This window comes from Schistocerca americana, chromosome 3 (assembly GCF_021461395.2).
Source record: "Schistocerca americana isolate TAMUIC-IGC-003095 chromosome 3, iqSchAmer2.1, whole genome shotgun sequence".
Taxonomy (NCBI): Eukaryota; Metazoa; Arthropoda; class Insecta; order Orthoptera; family Acrididae; genus Schistocerca; species Schistocerca americana.
In genome coordinates, this window is record NC_060121.1 from 805,449,624 (window position 1) to 805,473,817 (window position 24,194).

At 44.1% G+C, this 24,194-nt stretch overlaps 1 protein-coding gene across 1 annotated transcript in view; it reads left to right on the forward strand.

Annotated features, from left to right (window-relative positions):
• LOC124607216 (ATP-binding cassette sub-family G member 1) overlaps positions 1-24,194 on the forward strand; it is a 485,230-nt gene that overhangs the window by 414,582 nt on the left and 46,454 nt on the right. Inside the window, exon 8 of the mRNA XM_047139486.1 lies at positions 18,167-18,354. Coding sequence (XP_046995442.1) covers positions 18,167-18,354 — 188 coding nt within the window. The remainder of the gene's footprint in view (positions 1-18,166; positions 18,355-24,194) is intronic.

Sequence of the window (24,194 nt, forward strand, 5' to 3'; positions counted from 1 at the left end):
TCTCTATGGATTCTTTTAAAACACAGTCGCAATAGTGAGATGCAGGAGCAACCATTTGTATCTCGTCATACAGCATTCTGCGACCCTCGGTGAGACAGTGCTCCGCCACTGCAGATTTCTCAGGTTGAAGCAGCCGTGTGTGCCGTTGATGCTCAACACATCGGTCCTGATTGGTCCGGATTGTCTGACCAATATAAGCCTTCCCACAGTGGCAAGGGATCTTGTACTCACCGGGCTTCCTCAGACAGAAGTCATCCTTAACAGGGCCAAGGAGCGCTCTAATCTTGGCTGGCGGACGAAAAATACTTTTGATATGATATCTTTTCAGAATCCTTCCTATCTTCGAGGAAATACTCCCAGCAAAAGGCAGAAAGGCCACCGATTTGCAGGTATCTTCTGGTGGTTCAGGCGAAGGTCCAAACTGGAAAACACGACTGATCTGTATATCTGTATAGCCATTCTGCTTGAACACAATCTTAAGATGGTCCTATTCTTGTGTCAAGCTTTCTCCATCTGAAATGGCATAAGCTCTTCTCGCCAACGTCCGCAGGACCCCTGTACGCTGGAACGATGGATGACAGCTAGAAGCATGTAGGTAACGGTCCGTGTGCGTAGGCTTTCGATAAACACTGTGTCCCAGTGACCCGTCATCCTTTCTGTACACCAGAACATCCAGAAACGGAAGCTTTCCATCACTTTCCACCTCCATGGTAAACTTGATGCTAGGATGCAGGGAATTAAAGTGATCTAGGAGGCGGTCATGAGCTTCTCTCCCATGAGGCCACACCATAAACGTTTCATCAACGTACCTCCAGAAACAGGTTGCTTTTAAGAACGCCGTCTTCAGCGCCATGTCCTCAAAAGCTTCCATAAAAAGATATTAGGGACAATGGGCTCCCCATAGCCACTCCGTCGGTCTGTTCAAAATATTTGTCGTTGAATAAAAAGTACGTCGACGTCAACACGTGGCGACAAAGCTTGGTTGTTTCCTCATCCAGTTTCTCACCAATTAATTGCAAGGATTCTTCCAGAGGAACGCGGGTAAAAAGCGACACGACATCAAAGCTCACAAGCAAATCCCAGGGACTAAGAGACAAGAACTTCAATCTCTGAATAAACACTATAGAATTGGAAATGTGATGTTCGCATTTACCGACGTGAGGGCCAAGAACAGATGCTAAATACTTGGCTAGATTGTAGGTAGGAGCACCCAAATTACTCACGATCGGACGAAGCGGGGCCCCTTTCTTATGAATCTTGGGTAGACCGTATAATCTCGGTGGCACGGCAGCACCAGGACGGAGATGTTTTGAGAACGTCGTCAGGTAAAGAACTCTTCTTCAGCAGTGAAAGCGTCTTCCGTTTTATCCGTTCAGTTGGGTCGTCCTGCAATGTTCTGTATGCTGAGTCTTCAAGTAAGAGATCCATCTTTCCCAGATAGTCATCACGTGACAGAAGAACCGTTGCGTTGCCTTTGTCCGCTGGTAGAACTATCAGATCTTCTTCTTCTCTAATGGACCGGACGGCTGCCCTTTCGAGAGAGGAGGTGTTACTCCGTGGAGGCGGCGCCCGCCGCAATGTACGAGGGCTATCCACAAAGTACATTACGTTTTGGAATTAAAAATAAATAAAGTATTGGAGAATTTTTTTGTTATATACAGATGAAAGCCACACTTAAATACTAGTTTTCTACATAGTTGCCATTTACATGAGGGCAGTGGTTGGCTATGCAGCGTTTTGATTACGACGCACAGCTTCAAGAAGAGGTAACCACGTGGTTGAAGGCGCAGGCGGCCGAATTTTACGACGAAGGATTTTCCAAGCTCGTCCATCGCTACCGATGGACGAGCTTGGAAATTCCTTCGTCGTAAAATTCGGCCGCCTGCGCCTTCAACCATGTAATGACTGTCTTTTGGGACAGAAAAGGTGTGATTTTTGTGGATTTCCTGGAAAGAAGCACTACAATAAACTCTCAAAGGTATTGCCAAACTCTGCACAACCTCAGAACAGCAATACAAAACAAGCGCTGATTCACATCAACGCCCGGACCCACACGGCAAATGCCACTCGTGAAGTTCTCGAATCTTTTAAGTGGGAGATGTTTCTTCATCCGCCGTACAGTCCCAACATGGCACCGAGCGATTTCCACTTATTCCCAGCATTGAAGAAGTGGTTGGCTATGCAGCGTTTTGATTACGACGCACAGCTTCAAGAAGAGGTAACCACGTGGTTGAAGGCGCAGGCGGCCGAATTTTACGACGAAGTAATTTCCAAGCTCGTCCATCGCTACGATAAGTGCCTTAATTTAAATGGCAACTATGTAGAAAAGTAGTATTTAAGTGTAGCTTTCATCTGTAAATAATAAAAAAATTCCAATACTTTATTTATTTTTAATTCCAAAACGTAATGTACTTTGTGGATAGCCCTCGTATGTGAGACCTCTTGCCTAATCTCTTCAGCTTGATCCTCCGAAAAGCTGGACACTGCTTGTTCGACTGCGCAGATGAATTAGGTGATAGGCACATTCCTCGGCGTAGGAGCAAAATTCAGGCCTTTCTCCAACACTGACAGCGTGGCGTCATCCAGTTCTTTACTCGTGAGGTTAATCACTGTCCGTCGTTGAGTGTCGTCATCAGATATCATGGGTTGAGAACAAAGCCGTTGAAACTTCGAAGACTGTTTCCTGACGGCGCTCCTATGCGTCCAATCTGATTCTGCCCAAGAAGAACTATCCACCCATTCACAGGATGCATCCGACAGCAGCGACGATAACTCCAAGTGCAAGAAAAGTAAATCTTTGGATATGAGATCCAGTTGTCTTCGAGTCAAGCGAATGCGCTCCTTGACTAAGGCGAAACTGGCACGCTTCTTGATGTTGTTGTCCGTTTTCGTATCAATAAAATGCACAAATCTAGCAAGCTTAGTTATTACTCTTCCATCGCGGCATCTCAGCAAAAAGGCGAGGGTACTCAGCAACTTGCCTTTCTTCTTACGAAGTTTATCAAACTTCTTCACAAGTTCCACTATCTCCTCCCCGTAGAGGTTTCTGATGTGACTAAGGAGGCTTTACCGGCGTAATAATTGATAATATTCTTCTCAGGTATGCAGCCGGATCAGAACGTCTTCATGACACAATATTTCCGCGGTCCAACTGGCCGCCATCTTCAGGTGAGAGTGCTGGTGCACGATTTCGCCGGAACTGACTTCCCAGCGCAAGCGGCGGCCCTTATAAAGGCCGCAGAAGACCCACAACGCGTGCGTGAGATGGTGCCGTAACTGCCCTCTAGCGCAGTAGACATACCGCGCCGCCAGTGGTGGAAACAGGCGGAATCGAGATGTTTGTTGTTATTGTTTGTTGTGGTCTTCAGTCCTGTGACTGGTTTGATGCAGCTCTCCACGCTACTCTATCCTGTGCAAGCTTCTTCATCTCCCAGTACCTACTGCAGCCTACATCCTTCTGAATCTGCTTAGTGTATTCATCTCTTGGTCTCTCTCTACAATTTTTACCCTGCCCTCCAATACTAAATTGGTGATCCCTTGATGCCTCAGAACATGTCCTACCAACCGATCCCTTCTTCTGGTCAAGTTGTGCCACAAACTTCTCTTCTCCCCAATCCTATTCAATACTTCCTCCTTAGTTATGTGATCGACCCATCTAATCTTCAGCATTCTTCTGTGGTACCATATTTCGAAAGCTTCTATTCTCTTCTTGTCCAAACTATTTATCGTCCATGTTTCACTTCCATACATGGCTACACTCCATACAAATACTTTCAGAAATGACTTCCTGACACCTAAATCTATACTCGATGTTAACAAATTTATCTTCTTCAGAAACGCTTTCCTTGCCATTGCCAGTCTACATTTTATATCCTCTCTACTTCGACCATCATCAGTTATTTTGATCCCCAAATAGCAAAACTTAACTACTTTAAGTGTCTCACTTCCTAATCTAATCCCCTCAGCATCACCCGACTTAATTCGACTACATTCCATTATCCTCGTTTTGCTTTTGTTGATGTTCATCTTATATCCTCCCTTCAAGACACTGTCCATTCCATTCAACTGCTCTTCCAAGTCCTTTGCTGTCTGTGACAGAATTACAATGTCATCGGCAAACCTCAAAGTTTTTATTTCTTCTCCATGGATTTCAATACCTACTCCGAATTTTTCTTTTGTTTGCTTTACTGCTTGCTCAATATACAGATTGAATAACATCGGGGAGAGGCTACAACCCTGTCTTACTCCCTGCCCAACAACTGCTTCCCTTTCATGTCCCTCGACTCTTATAACTGCCATCTGGTTTCTGTACAAATTATAAATAGCCTTTCGCTCCCTGTATTTTACCCCTGCCGTCTTTAGAATTTGAAAGAGAGAATTCCAGTCAACATTGTCAAAAGCTTTCTCTAAGTCCACAAATGTTAGAAACGTAGGTTTGCCTTTCCGTAATCTTTCTTCTAAGATAAGTCGTAAGGTCAGTATTGCCTCACGTGTTCCAGTGTTTCTACGGAATCCAAACTGATCTTCCCCGAGGTCGGCTTCTACTAGTTTTTCCATTCGTCTGTAAAGAATTTGTGTTAGTATTTTGCAGCTGTGGCGTATTAAACTGATTGTTCGGTAATTTTCACATCTGCCAACACCTGCTTCCTTTGGGATTGGAATTATTATATGCTTCTTAAAGTCTGAGTGTATTTCGCCTGTTTCATACATCTTGCTCACCAGATGGTAGAGTTTTGTCAGGACTGGCTCTCCCAAGGCGGTCAGTAGTTCCAATGAAATATTGTCTACTCCGGGGGCCTTGTTCCGACTCAGGTCTTTCAGTGCTCTGCCAAACACTTCACGCAGTATCATATCTCCCATTTCATCTTCATCTACATCCTCTCCCATTTCCATAATATTGTCCTCAAGTACATCGCCCTTGTATAGACCCTCTATATACTCCTTCCACATTTCTGCTTTCCCTTCTTTGCTTAGAACTGGGTTTCCATCTGAGCTCTTGATGTTCATACAAGTGGTTCTCTTGTCTCCAAAGGTCTCTTTAATTTTCCTGTAGGCAGTATATATCTTACCCCTAGTGAGATAAGCTTCTACATCCTTACATTTGGCCTCTAGCCAGCCCTGCTTAGCCATTTTGCACTTCCTGTCGATCTCATTTTTGAGACGTTTGTATTCCTTTTTGCCTGCTTCATTTACTGCATTTTTATATTTTCTCCTTTCATCAATTAAAATCAATATTTCTTCTGTTACCAAAGGATTTCTACTAGCCCTCGTCTTTTCACCTACTTGATCCTCTGCTGCCTTCACTACTTCATCCCTCAAAGCTACCCATTCTTCTTCTACTGTATTTCTTTCCCCCATTCCTGTCAATTATTCCCTTATGCTCTCCCTGAAACTCTGTACAACCTCTGGTTCTTTCAGCTTATCCAGGTCCCATCTCCTTAAATTCCCACCTTTTTGCAGTTTCTTCAGTTTTAATCTACAGTTCATAACCAATAGATTGTGGTCAGAGTCCACATCTAACCCTGCAAATGTCTTACAATTTAAAACCTGGTTCCTAAATCTCTGTCTTACCATTATATAATCTATCTGATACCTTTTAGTATCTCCAGGTTTCTTCCATGTATACAACCTTCTTTCATGATTCTTAAACCAAGTGTTAGCTATGATTATGTTGTGCTCTGTGCAAAATTCTACCAGGGGCTTCCTCTTTCATTTCTTAGCCCCAATCCATATTCACCTACTACGTTTCCTTCTCTCCCTTTTCCTACTGTCGAATTCCAGTCGCCCATCACTATTAAATTTTCGTCTCCCTTCACTATCTGAATAATTTCTTTTATCTCATCATACATTTCATCAATTTCTTTGTCATCTGCAGAGCTAGTTGGCATATAAACTTGTACTACTGTAGTATGCGTGGGCTTCGTGTATCTTGGCCACAATAATGCGTTTACTATGCTGTTTGTAGTAGCTTACCCGCACTCCTATTTTTTATTCATTATTAAACCTACTCCTGCATTACCCCTATTTGATTTTGCATTTATAACCCTGTATTCGCCTGACCAAAAGTCTTGTTCCTCCTGCCACCGAACGTCACTAATTCCCACTACATCTGACTTTAACCTATCCATTTCCCTTTTTAAATTTTCTAACCTACCTGCCCGATTAAGGGATCTGACATTCAACGCTCCGATCCGTAGAACGCCAGTTTTCTTTCTCCTGATAACCACATCCTCTTGAGTAGTCCCCGCCCGGAGATCCGAATGGGGGACTATTTTACCTCCGCAATATTTTACCCAAGAGGACACCATCATCATTTAATCATACAGTAAAGCTGCATGCCCTCGGGAAAAATTACGGCTGTAGTTTCCCCTTGCTTTCAGCCGTTCGCAGTACCAGCACAGCAAGGCCGTTTTGGTTATTGTTACAAGGCCGGATCAGTCAATCATCCAGACTGTTGCCCCTGCAACTACTGAAAAGGCTGCTGCCCCTCTTCAGGAACCACAAGTTTGTCTGGCCTCTCAACAGATACCCCTCCGTTGTGGTTGTACCTACGGTACGGCTATCTGTATCGCTGAGGCACGCAAGCCTCCCCACCAACGGCAAGGTCCATGGTTCTTGGGGGGGAGGGGGGGGGATTGAGATATGGCTGTCAAAAGTTAAAAAATTTTATTCCGACGATCGAAACACAGACCGTTGATTTTTAATGTCAGATAACACCGGGCCCCAAGTCTTACCTAAAAGATAACCCTTGTCTCTATTAATAAGATTGTCAGATAAACGAATCTCTATTGATTCTTTTAAAACATAGCGAGATGCAGGAGCAACCATTTGTGTCTCGTCATATAGCATTCTGCGACCCTCGGTGAGACAGTGCTCCGCCACTGCAGATTTCTCAGGTTGAAGCAGCCGTGTGTGCCGCTGATGCTCAACACATCGGTCCTGAATGGTCTGGATTGTCTGACCAATATAAGCCTTCCCACAGTGGCAAGGGTTCTTGTACACACCGGGCTTCCTCAAACCGAAGTCATCCGTAACAGAGCCAAGGAGCGCTCTAATCTTGGCTGGCGGACGAAAAATACTTTTGATATGATATCTTTTCGGAATCCTTCCTATCTTCGAGGAAATGCTCCCAGCAAAAGGTAGAAAAGCCACCGATTTGCAGGTATCGTCTGGTGGTTCAGGCGAAGGTCCAAACTGGAAAGCACGACTGATCTGTTTATCTGTATAGCCATTCTGCTTGAACACAATCTTAAGATGGTCCTATTCTTGTGTCAAGCTTTCTCCATCTGAAATGGCATAAGCTCTTCTCGCCAACGTCCGCAGGACTCCTGTACGCTGGAACGATGGATGACAGCTAGAAGCATGTAGGTAACGGTCCGTGTGCGTAGGCTTTCGATAAACACTGTGTCCCAATGTCCCATCATCCTTTCTGTACACCAGAACATCCAGAAACGGAGGCTTTCCATCACTTTCCACCTCCATGGTAAACTTGATGCTAGGATGCAGGGAATTAGATCATTTTAATTCCCTGCATCCTAGCATCAAGTTTACCATGGAGGTGGAAAGTGATGGAAAGCTTCCGTTTCTGGATGTTCTGGTGTACAGAAAGGATGACGGGTCACTGGGACACAGTGTTTATCGAAAGCCTACGCACACGGACCGTTACCTACATGCTTCTAGCTGTCATCCATCGTTCCAGCGTACAGGAGTCCTGCGGACGTTGGCGAGAAGAGCTTATGCCATTTCAGATGGAGAAAGCTTGACACAAGAATAGGACCATCTTAAGATTGTGTTCAACCAGAATGGCTATACAGATAAACAGATCAGTCGTGTTTTCCAGTTTGGACCTTCGCCTGAACCACCAGAAGATACCTGCAAATCGGTGGCCTTTCTGCCTTTTGCTGGGAGTATTTCCTCGAAGATAGGAAGGATTCTGAAAAGATATCATATCAAAAGTATTTTTCGTCCGCCAGCCAAGATTAGAGCGCTCCTTGGCCCTGTTAAGGATGACTTCTGTCTGAGGAAGCCCGGTGAGTACAAGATCCCTTGCCACTGTGGGAAGGCTTATATTGGTCAGACAATCCGGACCAATCAGGACCGATGTGTTGAGCATCAACGGCACACACGGCTGCTTCAACCTGAGAAATCTGCAGTGGCGGAGCACTGTCTCACCGAGGGTCGCAGAATGCTGTATGACGAGATACAAATGGTTGCTCCTGCATCTCACTATTGCGACTGTATTTTAAAAGAATCCATAGAGATTCGTTTATCTGACAATCTTATTAATAGAGACAAGGGTTATCTTTTAAGTAAGACTTTGGACCCGGTGTTATCTGACATTAAAAAACAACGGTCTGTTTTTCGATCGTCGGAATAAAATTTTTTAATTTTTGACAGCGATATCTCAATTCCGCCTGTTTCCACCACTGGCGCGCGGTATGTCTACTGCGCTAGAGGGCAGTTACGGCACCTTCTCGCGCACGCGTTGTGGGTCTTCTGCGGCCTATATAGGGGCCGCCGCTTGCGCTGGGAAGTGAGTTCCGGCGAGATCGTGCACCAGCACTCTCACCTGAAGATGGCGGCCAGTTGGACCGCGGAAATATTGTGTCATGAAGACGTTCTGATCCGGCTGCATACCCGAGAAGAATATTATAAGCGTGAAATGTTTGCAAAGTATTGCTTACTTAGTTGTGTGCCACAGTTCGTTTTATCTTAGGACCGAGAGATAAGGAAGGACTGTTCTCAGAACGAAGAATGTTTTATAGGGAAGGGGAGATCAAAGAATAGGATTTTATAGGTGGTGAGAGGAATGATAGAGAGTAAAGACAGCAGCAATTAAAAGTGAAAATATATCGTCATTGGAAACCGCTAGATTTGTTTACAAAGTTATGGGGGAGTGTAATAGAAGGGCACTTGCGGCGAAAGTGTCAGAGAGAGAGAGTGTGAGAGGGAACAGAAGAGATATTAACACCGAGTAAACATAAATGTTCAAATGTGTGTGGGATTCTTATGGGACTTAACTGCGAAGGTCATCAGTCCCTAAGCTTACACACTACTTAACTTAAATTATCCTAAGGACAAACACACACGCCCATGCCCGAGGGAGGACTCGAACCTCCGCCGGGACCAGCCTCACAGTCCATGACTGCAGTGCCTTGGACCGCTCGGCTAATCCCGTGCGGCGAGTAAACATAATATGAAATCGTTGGCGTATTGTATGGAGGACGGAGGGTGTATTCATGGATGGAGGGGAAGAGAGAGACGTATCTGAAATAACAAAAACTACTGTGACAGAGTCCATCTACGATGATTAGTTTGTAAGTATGTAGACAGGGTATAAATGATATCAAAATAGAATACTTAACAAACTGTATATTCAAAAGAAACCCACTTGATTTAAAAGGGCAACTCAAAGGAAAGCTAACCATATTGTAGCTTTTCTGTTGACACGCGATCTTCCACTAGCTCCCAATGAGGAAAAATGACGAAAAAGAAGACATAACAAAACATTTTAAGAACCCTAATATTTTATCCAGAATCCTTCATTATTTTGTACTTCTATCACGCGTCTTGGCATAGAATGTATAAGCTGTCGGACGTAACAGCCTCAAGAAGCAACTTCCTCCCAGGCTTCCAGGACGCAGTCCCAAAGAGCGTCCGCAGTAGTTGGTTGTTTTCGTGGCCAGTTCTCTGTTAATGTTATGACCAGCCAGAACATTACCTAGAATAGACCTCTCCCAGTGAGCTCACATGTTTTCCATGGAGTTCATATCAGCCCCCCGTGGCGGCCAGTCCGTGACGTTGACGCCAATCGTGAAGAGCCGCTGCTAAACAAATGCAGACTTGTGAATGGGAGAATGGTCCTCTTTCAATGTGACGTCCCCTTCAGCGTACAGCATTTGCACTGACGGAAGCATCACATTTTCCAATATGTGGGCATACTGCGCGCTGTCCAGAGTTCCTTCTATCCTATGAAGAATTCCCGCCCCTCTCGCAGAATTCCAACCCCAGCAGGTAACAGATAGCCAGCCACTTCTTCTCATCGTGGTTACATATTCGCGTCGATGGCGAGTACCTTGCGGCCTGTAAACGATTCGTGGACCGTCGTTATTGGTGGAAAACACCTTCTCATCAGTGAAAATGACGTTGTCCCATGACACCCTCAGATGGAGCTCCGCAAATGCTAGCCGGTATAAAACGTTGTCTTCACTGAGCTCTTGTTTCACGGCGGATCGTCGTGCATGCACTCCAGCGTCCCTCAGCCTTCGGCGAATCGTGTCACTGGAGCCGGGGAAGTTGGTCTCCCGCCGCAACTGCTTCGCGTTCAGAAAGGGATTTTCTCTGCTCCCAGACACCAGGTCCCTGTCTTCCTGCTTTGAGATCACTCTCTTACTGCCTGAGCCAGGAGCCCTGTTGGTGGTGCCTCTTTCAAGGCAGATCCTCCACCATCACGTTGCAGTGGTATGTGGTACGCCATACCGTCTGCCAGCTTCTCTGATGGAACATCCTCCTTCCTCAATGAGAGCGGCGACTCTACCTCTGCCGGCCGGAGTGGCCGAGCGGTTCTAGCCGCTTCTGGTTCGAATCCTGCCTCGGGCATGGATGTGTGTGATGTCCTTAGGTTAGTTAGGTTTAAGTAGTTCTAAGTTCTCGGGGACTGATGACCTCAGATGTTAAGTCCCATAGCGCTCAGAGCCATTTGAACCATTTTTTGACTCTACCTCGAATAGACCTCTCCCAGTGAGCCATTACGGCAGACAGCCAGATGTGTATTTCTGCTTGCCGCTCTTATACTGATTCCAGGAGAGGAGGTAAACATATTTACGTCAAACGGAGCGGTAGAGGCAGAGGCATGCGGCGCAGCCGTGCTGGCTCGTCCCGGGCTGTTGGCCCACCAACGCCACCGCCAGCTCATTCACTTGCGCCTCGCCTCAGCCAGCCTGGCTGGCCCGTATCTCGTCAGCCGCGGCTAGTACAGACCCGGGCCGCATGGCGATGATCACCCCTTGAAGGATCAAAAGTTACACCTAACCTACCCGAGTCTGTAGTACAAACTAACGCAGCTACAGCTATTATGCTATAACATGTGCAGGCACACCTACAGTTGACGATTTATTCAAATATTTGACGAACAATACTTTCAAAAATACATTCATTTTAAACATAGCTACCACAAAATATTTCACCTAGCTAGCAATAGCATGACGCAGGAAACTATACTTTCTTGTAAGCGCTGTGCATTAGATGTAGCCTTAAGAAAACCTGTATTCAACCACGACAACTAATCGGAATGTAAAAGTAAACAGGTTTGGCGGCAGCTTCTCCGAATAATAGTATATACTTAGTATCTAATACACGTTTTGTGCACTTATAACATGTACTCAGTGTCTCTGAAACAATACGTGCTGCACGACGGAAATTACTTTCTGCTGAGGCACTTCATGTACATCTCAATGATACACGACTACTGAGAGATCATTGCTCTTTACGGCAGTCAATCCACTTGTAAATTAACATCATGATATCGCAGATATTAGGCAACACGTTACTAGGAATGAGTAAGGCCTTAAAGTTTGCAACTAAACATGCTACTCCTAGCTACTACTGAAAATGAAGTTGATTATTAACGTGTCTTCATAACCATGTGTGCGGCGTTCGACTCTCGGTCAGCATAGACGTTTTCGTCACCTTATTTCTAGTTAAACGTGTGCACATCTCGCTGATGGCGGACCAACATTGGACATTTCTCGTCTGTTCCTGGTTAGACAACGACGGCGGTAGGCGCCGGGTTCGAATCCCGGTCAGGCAATACAACTTCAGTCGTCATTTAAGGTTCCAACCCCACTACTGGTGACAAACTGTGATATCTACATTCTAATTTTACGTACTTATTCAACAATCCCATTAGGTGCTGGGTTCGCATCCTTGTCCCCAGCATTACATAATGGCATTTCAATTTTAAACATGTGCATCCTTTATTCCTTGACAATGCAACACTATACAACGTCTTTCGAGGTTAATTACCAAGAAGGTAATTGTCATGTTTGGGTTCCTGCTTTCGTACAAACATTATCGTCATTTAAGTTCAAGTTGAGAATTGATAACTGATACTGGTGCAAACGTCAATATTTGACGTCTCTTTCTGCCTAGTGATCGAGTCTCGATAAGGCACAAAGTTTTGCTTGGTTAACAATGGCTTTACGTTCTGGGTTTGCACCTGGATCCAGAACGAAGACGTTGGTCATGTCATTTAAAGTACAACTTCGTGTACAAGTAACTGTTGATGAGTAATGTGAACAATGATATTACTTGTGATTCGCTATTAATGTTGGGATTTCCGTAGAGTGCTTGCCGCCGTTAATCACGTTTTCTTTTAACTGCTTAGTATTACAGAAAGTTGATGCGAAACCATTCCCCGTTGAACGTTGAACGACGTTCAGCATGTGTTGGGTAAACCTTTTAGACACCAAAGAACTTGTTTCTAATTGCCATACAACTTTATAGATCCATATACTGTCTCCAATATTTAATTGTGCCTAAGGATTACTGAACGATTTATGTGACAAAACTAGTTGTCCCATAACATTTGAAATGTCACTTATTGTAATTAAGTTTAGTTTACAAACGTTAAGGACTGTCTGATCTCTTCTGTACTATCGTGGTGTTACTTTACATCTGGACGGACTGTCATAAAGACTGGTGTTCTCTAGTAGCCTCTAGCAGTACCCATTGTGTATCTTACAACGACTGTACTGTGGAGGGTTGCGACTATGTGCAACACAGATATGCTATGTTGGTTGCATACATTCAGGTGTAGCCTACACGTTGGAATTCAGGGGTGACCCACTTTTTTTGCTGTCGAGTGTACCTCTCACCATGAGTCTCGCACACGAACGTGGCCATCGCCTGTCGCCAGAGGATATCTGGACTCGTCTACGAACAACGCGTTTCGCCAGTGACGAAGTTGCCAGTTGACGTGGGAAAGGTAGAACTGAAAGCGAGCTGCAAGATGTTGTCTCGTCAAATGGGGTACTCGAACAGGACTTCTGGGTCGTAAGGTCCTTTCTCGAAACCTCTTCATTACAGTCTAGTAGGACACAGAGGCTCCAATGGCCCTTCTGTGATCATGTTGCAGTGCTTTCGCTGTATTTGTATGACGCTGCAATGCAGAGGTGAATGGATATCGGTCTTCACGTTGGACAGTGATGCATCGGCGACCTTGTTCAAGTCACATTGTGTATTGACTTGTCTCCCTGCAGCGTGTCTACAACCTATGGATGACACATGTAATTGCAGCAACATGACAGAAAGTCCATCCTTTTTCAAAGAGACAGCCCTTGGCACCTACACTGCATTAATATGTGGCATTGCATGTGCTTGGTTGAATACAACTTCCACAAATGACTATTGCCATCTTGTACCTCACTAGCAAATACTGGGACACAGATATTTCCTTCCTTATGAGTGGTCACTTGACACTGTAGTGCAAAAATACACAGTGGATAGATGGCTAATGGCTTTAATTGTTGCCTACACTGAAAGGAAATATGCAATAAGACCAGATATGTCAAGTATCTCTGTAAGACCACAGGTACCACTTGTATCACAATAGATTCAACATACCGGACGTTGATACTCGTGTTCCTCTAATTACTTTGAACAGTGTATTTACTATTTACGAAGTGCATCCGTAAAGAAATTTCCATTCGCATTTTTCTGGAGCAGCGCTATAATCACAATTCCGTGCATGCGCATTAGCTGATTGAGTGAAGGAGATTATTATTTATTACTTAATTGCTGTTTTATTCTACATACAAAAGCAGACCAAATGGTGCAAACGAATTGGTGTGACATAATTTTAGTTTAACTAAGCACTGTGGTATTTGAAGCGAAAATGATCTACATAAGAGTCTAATTAAAAAAATATTTTAAAATTTCTTAAAAATCTTCATTTTTGGTCATTCACACAGATATACAGGGTAATTCAGCTGCCCCTACCTGTGAGTTCTATGCAAGCTGCAACGCCTTCAAATACCACACTCAAAATTTTCATATTCTCTCGCTCTCTATGCATAAACAGGACCTTTTTGTAGCAAATTTAATCTACTCATTTGGTACTGGGATACGTTTTTGCTAGGGGTCGTCGTTTTCGAATGATTCAAGAAAAACGTACAAAAGTGACCTTCACCCGAGATTTTTTTAATAACTTGAAAACTGTGGCCTCCAACGAAAACTTGTACCAGTACAGAATTTAGCTACATCAACTATCCTACATCAGAGTCTTGTTCATTTTTTCTATAGGACTAGAAGTCTTCCCTTTGCGGAGGAGAGAATATGAAAATCTCGCATGTGGTTCTTGAAGGCGTTGCGGGTTGAAGAAATCCATGAGTAGCGGCAGTTGAATCGCCCTATATGTTCATCCGGAAACCAGAGGGCACATGTTACTAGTCCGCTGCACTATGCTACACCGCAGCTTCACAGATTCTTTTTTTCACCTAAATTTTGCCTTGATAGAAGCTAAGAAAGGAAGTCGTTTATGCCAATAGCCTATAATCTTAAATTCAATACCTTATTTTGTTGAAGTTTAACTGTTTATTGTAAATCTGAGGCGGAAACTGCCTGGTATTCACTAAACAGTCAAAGAATGTTTGTCAGTAATACTTTGACATAGATAAGTGAACCAGATCTGTTCCCGTTGTTCTGTGATTTCATAATTCTGTGTCTAACTCACACGTCCATCTGGCAAGTGACCATCTGTGCACAGCGATGTATGATATCTTGTCTCAGCTATCTATTTGACACGTAGAGTGTGAACCCTACTATTGGGTCATGAAAGACTGAGTCCTATAAATACGGGCGCAAGTGCGCGCGCACACACACACACACACACACACACACACACACACACACACACACACACCTTCAGGTATGTAAGAACATCTAATGATATTCTTGTTGGGTCTGCAGCCAGATCATACAATCATCTAGTCGCAATATTTCAGCGGTCCGTCTGGCCGCCATATTTAGATAAGAACGCTGGTTGCTAATCGGGCCAGCAAGATTCGTCACTAAATCTGCTCATTTATTAGACACCGCTGTCCCGCTTACTAATGGCTCCATGCTCTGCTACCGAACATGTACACAATGACTGAACTGGAAAACTAGCCGAGAAAACTAGAAGAGTAAACAGAATTGCACACTGTGAATGGGAAAGAATTTGCGAACTATTTCAAAGCAACAACTTAAGTCATCACTGATGAACACTCACTTCCTACTTGAGACACTCCACACTCGTAAAACATCGCTCGCGCACCGTAGCGCCCACTACTTGCGTCCTACACGTGCGAGGACTGTCAGCGGATCCACTGACTTTGTGAGTTCCCATTCGATCAACGAAGTTGTTTTCAGTATCCACGACTTTCAGACAGTCAGAGTCAGGAGCTGAATGAAAATGTTTTCATTGGCGATTTCCTATTCCCCTTAATAGTATTATTTCACGAAGTGCAGCTTCTTGCCTGGAATTCTAAAAAGCTTATTGCCAGCAGGAGCTGTGAAGCATCTGCCATCACGGGGAAAGTCACCAGCCCTTTAGCCAGCAAATAACACATTAACCATGTGATCTTTCCCCTCTTTCCTTCTTCCAGCTATTGTCCACATTAAACAATTCCTAGTCCAAGTAATTAATAAGCAAAGTCTTTTATGAAGATTTGAGAGGAGCGAAGATTGCAATAAACTTTCAAGTTTGCTTAGCTTGTCATGTTGAGTTGGCTCCAGTTCGTCTTGTCTAGGAGTCTGATTCTTAAAGCTGAAAATCTAACATAAGATCTTCACGGTTGGTTTGAACTAAACAAATTGGAAGATCGTTGTTGAAGATTTTTCTTATGTAAATAAATTTTCCATTGATTTTCTCACATCTTAGTATGCCATACAGTATTTTGATTTTTCACATTAACAAAGCCGAAATTATATTGTTCGCATCTGTTATACAAAAACATGTCCGATCACATCAGAGAAAACTTACGACTCTCTCACTCTGCGGCAATAATAATATTCCAAAGGGTTTACAATTTTTCTTTACAAATGAATTCCTACTAATTTTCGTTACATTATTAATTTCTATTATTATTTCATAAATGAGTCCAGAAATAAACATAGTAAACAGTACAGGACTGCGTAAAATAATAGCAATTTTAAGTGTGCAAATAATTCGTAATTTCAAATTTTTCTAAACAAAATAATTTTATCTCTACATTCGGGACTACTACTTACCGACTATAACTACAAAACTAAAATATTTTATAAAGTAATTCCTTTTCATAAATTTTAGCTTGAGATATAACATACTGTGTATAAAATTATATGAAAGTTTTCAGAAAAACAAGTGACATAATATTGACCTGTCCAATATACGAAAAATAATACTGGTATCAACAACTATTGCTGAGGAAAAGTAATGCTACAGGAGGATGTCCCGTTACAACCACATCCACTGAGAAGTACTCGAGAACGACCAGTCCGTCATTTCCACACTTTGTTGAACCTGCTTATGCTAGGAACCACCTCCATATTTCCACAATAGCGAAAGGACGAGCCCACAGGCTCAGCTAGGTTAATAGTACGTTTCATGCTTTCAAAGGAAAGCATCCAGAAACTTGCTTTAAGCTATTTGGGAATTCCAGAAAAAATAATCTTGAAGGCTGGACGAAGAATAGTACCCTGGTCATTGGGCATACGATTAAATTTACTAACCACTGTGTAACTTCGCTAAGTGTATCGCTGATTAGCTGAAGCCTCTCCCCTCCCGTCCCCTTCCCATCCCTCCTCTCCCTCCCCCCCCCCCCCACCACCCCATCCCGCTTGGCTCTCTGCCAATTGCATAACATCAACATCATCATGCCCTCGGCCAATCACCTGGCGGTCGGGGCCCTACTGCTCTCGAGCAGTTTGCTCTCAGCCAATAGGAATCACTAGAACGATGTACTCTGTAGTGAGAGAACCATAATTAATTTGACACAAAATCCAGAAATTGGTAAGATAGCTAGTAAAATTGGCAAATTGGAAGGAAAATTTGGCGAATTGGTAGAAAAGGCTGTAAAAGTGGCAGGGCTGCATCACTTCTGAGCCGTCACACAGACATGCGAGAGCTGGCCCCCTCTGTGGACACAGTACGCACCAAACATGCAACCGTCTTTCACAGAGCACGAATGACAAGTCCTTCCCAGAAACTTAGGTGGTGACCGTACCATTTTTACGTACGAAAATTGGACTATCCTACCAACTTGCCAATTTCACAGCCTACTTCCCAGTTTCCTGCTAAGTTTACAGCCTATCCTACCAATCTGCCAAATTTTCCTACCAATTTGCCAATTTTACAACCTATTCTACGAATTTTGGTCCTCTCACTTGACAATAGAAAGTTCGAATGTTTCCTACTGGCCGAGAGAAAATTGCTCGAGAGCATTCCCCCACCCCCCGCCCCCTTCCTGGCTATGGTCGAGCGCAAGATGACGTTGACGCTACCCAGTCGGCCGAGAGCTAAGCGGCTGAGGGGAGGCCTGAACTTGAAGATAACAAGAACAGTTGCCTCTGCTGTAGCCTGACACATTGCTGACATTGCATTGTTTGAACTGGCACCCACAGTGCTAAGCTGCTCAGTACATGAATCAATTTTGAACGCCGCGCGGGGTAGCCGCGTGGTCTGGGACGCCTTGTCACGGTCCGTGCGGCTCCCCCCGTTGGAGGTTAGAGTCCTCCCTCGGGCATGGGTGTATGTGTTGTCCATAGTGTTACCTTAAGTTAGATAAAGTAGTGTGTAGGCTTAGGGACAGATGACCTCAGCAGTTTGGTCTCATAAGACCTTACCACAAATTTCTAATTTTTTTCAATTTTGAAAAATTAAATATCATGAAGAAATGGAGTCAAGCAATCACCTGAATGATATGACAAACCCAGTTTTGTACATTTATACACAAGTAAAAAAAAAAAAAAATCTGGCATCTAGAATTATTTTAGAAAAAGGAGCGCAATAGGCACTGAATGATATAAAACTACTGAGCGCGTTATGGCGCAGGAAATACTTTGCTTGCAACCAGAAGCAGAAATATGCGAAAAATAAGTAAATCAGTGATATCTTTGAATCACTTGTACTCTCTACTTTACTTTGCAGACATTTGCAACGGGAGAGCGGGCAGCGACTCCTACAGCGACAGCGGATCCTCAGAGAACGACCAACAGTTGGTGACGAGGTCAAGTAACAAGAAGCTGCGGCCATACGGAGCCGACTGTCCAGTTTCTACATGGCGCCAGTTTATACTCTTGTGCCGGCGGATGGCGACCCAGGCCAGAAGAAACAAGGTGAGATCTCGTGAAAGTGCCACAGCTGCTTATACGCTGCTGGACGTTAAAGATGAAACCCTAGGAAGGATGGCAGATAATGAAATTTCACTGACTGTATTTATACTGTATAGTGACAAGAATTCAAACTGAAGTTTTCGGGTGATTAGGGATGTAAAAGTTGCGAAATTAGGGACAATGAGTTTTCACGCTTGGCAGTAACAATGGCTCTAACCGAGCCGCAGCATACCACCGAGACTGTGTGGTCTTCCTAAAGTACATAAAGAAGGTCTTCCATTACGGCCTATAGTGGCTGCGGGCTCTCCACTTAAGTAGTTCGGATCTTCTATTGAGTTTTCATGTAGTTTCCTTTTTCACAAAAGTGCCTCTTGCGGTTTCCTTGACGCTAATTGGTCAACAGTTTGAATCGAACATCGCTGCTTTGTTACGACATGCTCTTTCCTCAACCTATTTTATGTTTAACCAGGAATATTTTGAACCGTCTGACGGTATCGCCATGGGCATCCCTCTGTCTCCTCTTTTTTATGGAGGATTCTGAGTAAAGAGCACTTGAATCAGCGGTTTGTAAACCAACTGTTTTTTGGAGATACGCCGATGATACTTTCATAGCGTGGCTCCCCGGAGAAGAAAAGTTAATGGGGTTTTTCATCATCGCAACTCCCTCCATGAGAATATTCGATTTATTATGGAACTAGAGAAAGATGGTTGCCTTCCATTGCTGGATGTTTTGTTTAAACGGAAGAATGACTGCTCGGTGGGACATTCTGTTTATCGTAAGCCCACTCACACTGATTTGTACTTGCATTCTTCAAGTTGCCATCACCCATCAGAAACCATGAATGTGCTTAAAACCCTAGTGCACAGGGCACATACGGTGTCGGATGCAGAGAATTTGCCTAAGGAACTTGCACATTGAAGGACGGTGTTCAGAGACAATGGATATTCGACCCGCAAATTAACAGGGCCTTCTCAACTAAAGCCAGGAACCGTGAAGTAGTTAAAGAGGAGAACGCGCCAACTAAGTACCTATATTTTCTTCCCTTCGTTGGAAATATCTCCATCAAAATAGCGAGGATTCTTAATAATTTTCATGTGAAAGTGGTTTTTCATTCACCTTCTAAGATTTCGGATCTGCTCGGTTCGATGAAGGATGATTTGTTACTGAGGAAAGCGGGAATTTATAAAATACCGTGTCAATGTGGTATGGCCTATATAGGACAGACAACGTGTACAGTGGAAGAGCGTTGTGCAGAACATCAACGTTGCACTCGCCTACTTCAACCCAGTAAGTCTGCAATTGCGGAACATTGTGTTTCCAAAGGACACTCAACAGAGTATGACAAAACTTTCATTTTGGCCACAGCAACAACTTTTTGGGACTCCATTACGAAAGAATTGGGGAAAATCTAATGAACCGTGACAGTGGTTACCAATTGAATAACGCTTGGAATCCTGTAATCTCCGTAATTTGCTAGAAACGAAGACGCCAGAAAACTGCGATACCTGCGGCCAGCGACAATAGCGACGGCAACTGAGTCTTGCAGTTTCACCAGCGAGGGCGCTGTCGCTGGGCGGTCTGGTCCTTTCTGTCTCCGCTATTTCAACGCGTGCTCTACAGTACCCTCAGCGCACTATATAAGACGGAGCGGAGAACATCTTCGTCAGTCCTCGTTCGGCTCACCTGAAGATGGCTGGCAGTTGTCCATCCGAAATATCGTGGAATGAAGTTTACGACGACCAGCTGCAATCCCGAAATCTCTATGAACGGCTCTAACCCAGTTGAACATGGAGTTGAACCGCACTTAGATGACGTGTACCGGTTTGTCTTTCTTAGCTACATCAAACCTACACCAGAGTTCAACTGTAGTGGGTGGCGAGTGGTAGTGTGGCAGTGTCTTGGAAAGCAATGACCACATATTTTCAATAGACGAGAGACCTGAAAAACATTTTGACCAGGGCAGGTCGGGACAGTGAAAGTATTTCGTGGTCTTGTAACCTCCCCAAGAATAAAAGAGTGCGCTGGACCTCTGCTCCGCTCCACTGCCCTCTTTAACAAGGCCGTTAGCTGAATAAGTGTGACTTCTTACACCGTAAGTCTTCGGCCGTCATTGTTGATGTTTTTTATTCAAAATTTAGGAGGTGGCCAGGTTCTAACCCGTGGCCGAGGACGTTTTGATTACTAATCAGTGACGCTGCCCCTACACCACGGGAGCATCTTGACACGTACGTCATCATATTATACCGGGACTCAACTGAAAAGACGGTGTGATGCCGCTCCTACGTCCAGTATTGTCGTTGGGCACACTACTGAAGGATAAGATTAGTGTTTAACGTCCCATCGACGATGAGGTCCTTAGAGACGGAGCACAAGCTCAGATTAGGAAAGGATGGGGGAAGGAAATCGGCCGTGTCTTTTCAAAGGAACAATCCTGCCATTTGCGTAAAGTGATTTAGAAAAACCACAGAAAACCTAAATCTGGATGGCCGGAAGCGGGTTTGAACCGTGCCTCTCTCTCTGCTGCCGTGTCAAGGGAAGGCGCAACAATGATCGCCATAGTGGCTGTCGGTCGTGCTCCAGACATCGTCGACAGTCAGTGAGACTATTTGTATCGCTGTATACAGGCCCACTTCCTGTCCCAGAGTATGCGACATGATTCAACAATCCTACACAACCAAGCAAACAATATGTTTATCCTCTCGGGCGCTAGTGCCGTTGAGATTGTGCTTTCATCTGGGTATGCCCTTCGTGAGTCCATCGATTATACATTCACATGACAGTCATGGGATTTCGACCGACACGAGCACCTATTTCGGGGAACTGCACCTTCGATAGGCTGCAGCTGTACACTGGCGCGTGCTGGTGACCGTTTCTCCCTCTTACGCTTGGCAAAATATGATCTTCTCACAAATAGCTAAGGTTCAATTTAAAATCCTAAATGGTAATCACGCCGCTTGATATTGCGCTGTATACAAAATGTAAGTGGTGTCACGCCTCCCTACTTTAATGCGGTTGCGCTTGAATGCTGATAACTTTCGTATCCCCCCCCCTCCCCCTCCCCCCCCCCCCCCATGAACCATGGAACTTGCCGTTGGTGGGGAGGCTTGCGTGCCTCAGCGATACAGATAGCCGCACCGTAGGTACAACCACAACGGAGGGGTATCTGTTGAGAGGCCAGACAAACGTGTGGTTCCTGTAGAGGGGCAGCAGCCTCTTCAGTAGTTGCAGGGGCAACAGTCTGGATGATTGACTGATCTGGCCTTGTAACAATAACCAAAACGGCCTTGCTGTGCTGGTACTGCGAACGGCTGAAAGCAAGGGGAAACTACAGCCGTAATTTTTCCCGAGTGCATGCAGCTTTACTGTATGATTAAATGATGATGGCGTCCTCTTGGGTAAAATATTCCGGAGGTAAAATAGTCCCCCATTCGGATCTCCGGGCGGGGACTACTCAAGAGGATGTCGTTATCAGGAGAAACAAAACTGGCGTTCTACGGATCGGAGCGTTGAATGTCAGATCCCTTAATAGGGCAGGTAGGTTAGAAAATTTAAAAAGGGAAATGGATAGGTTAAAGTTAGATACAGTGGGAATTAGTGAAGTTCGGTGGCAGGAGGAACAAGACTTCTGGTCAGGTGACGTCAGGGTTATAAACACAAAATCAAATAGGGGTAATGCAGGAGTAGGTTTAATAATGAATAGGAAAATAGGAATGCGTGAAAGTTACTACAAACAGCACAGCGAACGCATTGTTGTGGCCAAGATAGATACGAAGCCCACACCTACTACAGTAGTACAAGTTTATATGCCAACTAGCTCTGCAGATGACGAAGAAATTGAAGAAACGTATGATGAAATAAAAGAAATTATTCAGATAGTGAAGGGAGACGAAAATATAATAGTGATGGATGACTGGAATTCGAGTGTAGGAAAAGGGAGAGCAGGAAACGTAGTAGGTGAATATGGATTGGGGCTAAGAAATGAAAGAGGAAGCCGCCTGGCAGAATTTTGCACAGAGCACAATATAATCATAGCTAACACTTGGTTTAAGAATCATGAAAAAAGGTTGTATACATGGAAGAACCCTGGAGATACTAAAAGGTATCAGATAGAATGAGATTTTCACTCTGCAGCGGAGTGTGCGCTGATGTGAAACTTCGTGGCAGATTAAAACTGTGTGCCAGACAGGGCACACAGTTTTAATCTGCCAGGAAGTTTCATATCAGCGCACACTCCGCTGCAGAGTGAAAATCTCATTCTGGAAACATAACCAAGGCTGTGGCTAAGCCATGTCTCCGCAATATCCTTTCTTTCAGGAGTGCTAGTTCTGCAAGGTTCGCAGGAGAGCTTCTGTAAAGTTTGGAAGGTAGGAGACGAGGTACTTGCAGAAGTAAAGCTGTGAGTACCGGGCGTGAGTCGTGCTTCGGTAGTTCAGTTGGTAGAGCACTTGTCCGCTAAAGGCATAGGTCCCGAGTTCGAGTCTCGGTCGGGTACACAGTTTTAATCTGCCAGGAAGTTAGGTATCAGATAGATTATATAATGGTAAGACAGAGATTTATGAACCAGGTTTTATATTGTAAGACATTTCCAGGTTCAGATGTGGACTCTGACCACAATCTATTGGTTATGACCTGTAGATTAAAACTGAAGAAACTGCAAAAAGGTGGGAATTTAAGGAGATGGGACCTGGATAAACTGAAAGAGTTTCAGGGAGAGCATAAGAGAACAATTGACAGGAATGGGGGAAAGAAATAGAGTAGAAGAAGAATGGGTAGCTTTGAGGGACGAAGTAGTGAAGGCAGCAGAGGATCAAGTAGGTAAAAAGACGAGGGCCAGTAGAAATCCTTGGGTAACAGAACAAATATTGAATTTAATTGATGAAAGGAGAAAATATAAAAATGCAGTAAATGAAGCAGGCAAAAAGGAATACAAACGTCTCAAAAATGAGATCGACAGGAAATGTAAAATGGCTAAGCAGGGATGGCTACAGGACAAATGTAAGGATGTAGAGGCTTATTTCACTAGGGGTAAGATAGATTCCACCTACAGGAAAATTAAAGAGACCTTTGGAGAAAAGAGAACCACTTCTATGAATATCAAGAGCTCAGATGGAAACCCAGTTCTAAGCAAAGAAGGGAAAGCAGAAAGGTGGAAGGAGTATATAGAGGATCTATACAAGGGCAATGTACTTGAGGACAATATTATGGAAATGGAAGAGGATGTAGATGAAGATGAAATGGGAGATATGATACTGCGTGACGAGTTTGACAGAGCACTGAAAGACCTGAGTCGGAACAAGGCCCCCGGAGTAGACAACATGTCATTGGAACTACTCACGGCCTTGGGAGAGCCAGTCCTGTCAAAACTCTACCATCTGGTGAGCAAGATGTATGAAACAGGCGAAATACCCTCAGACTTCAAGAAGAATATAATAATTCCAATTCCAAAGAAAGCAGCTGTTGACAGATGTGAAAATTCCCGAACAATCAGTTTAATAAGCCACAGCTGCAAAATACTAACACGAATTCTTTACAGACGAATGGAAAAAAAAGTAGAAGCCGACCTCGGGGAAGATCAGTTTGGATTCCGTAGAAACACTGGAACACATGAGGCAATACTGACCTTACGACTTAGAAGAAAGATTAAGGAAAGGCAAGCCTACGTTTCTAGCATTTGTGGACTTAGAGAAAGCTTTTGACAATGTTGACTGGAATTCTCTCTTTCAAATTCTAAAGGTGGCAGGGGTAAAATACAGGGAGCGAAAGGCTATTTACAATTTGTACAGAAACCAGATGGCAGTTATAAGAGTCGAGGGACATGAAAGGGAAGCAGTGGTTGGGAAGG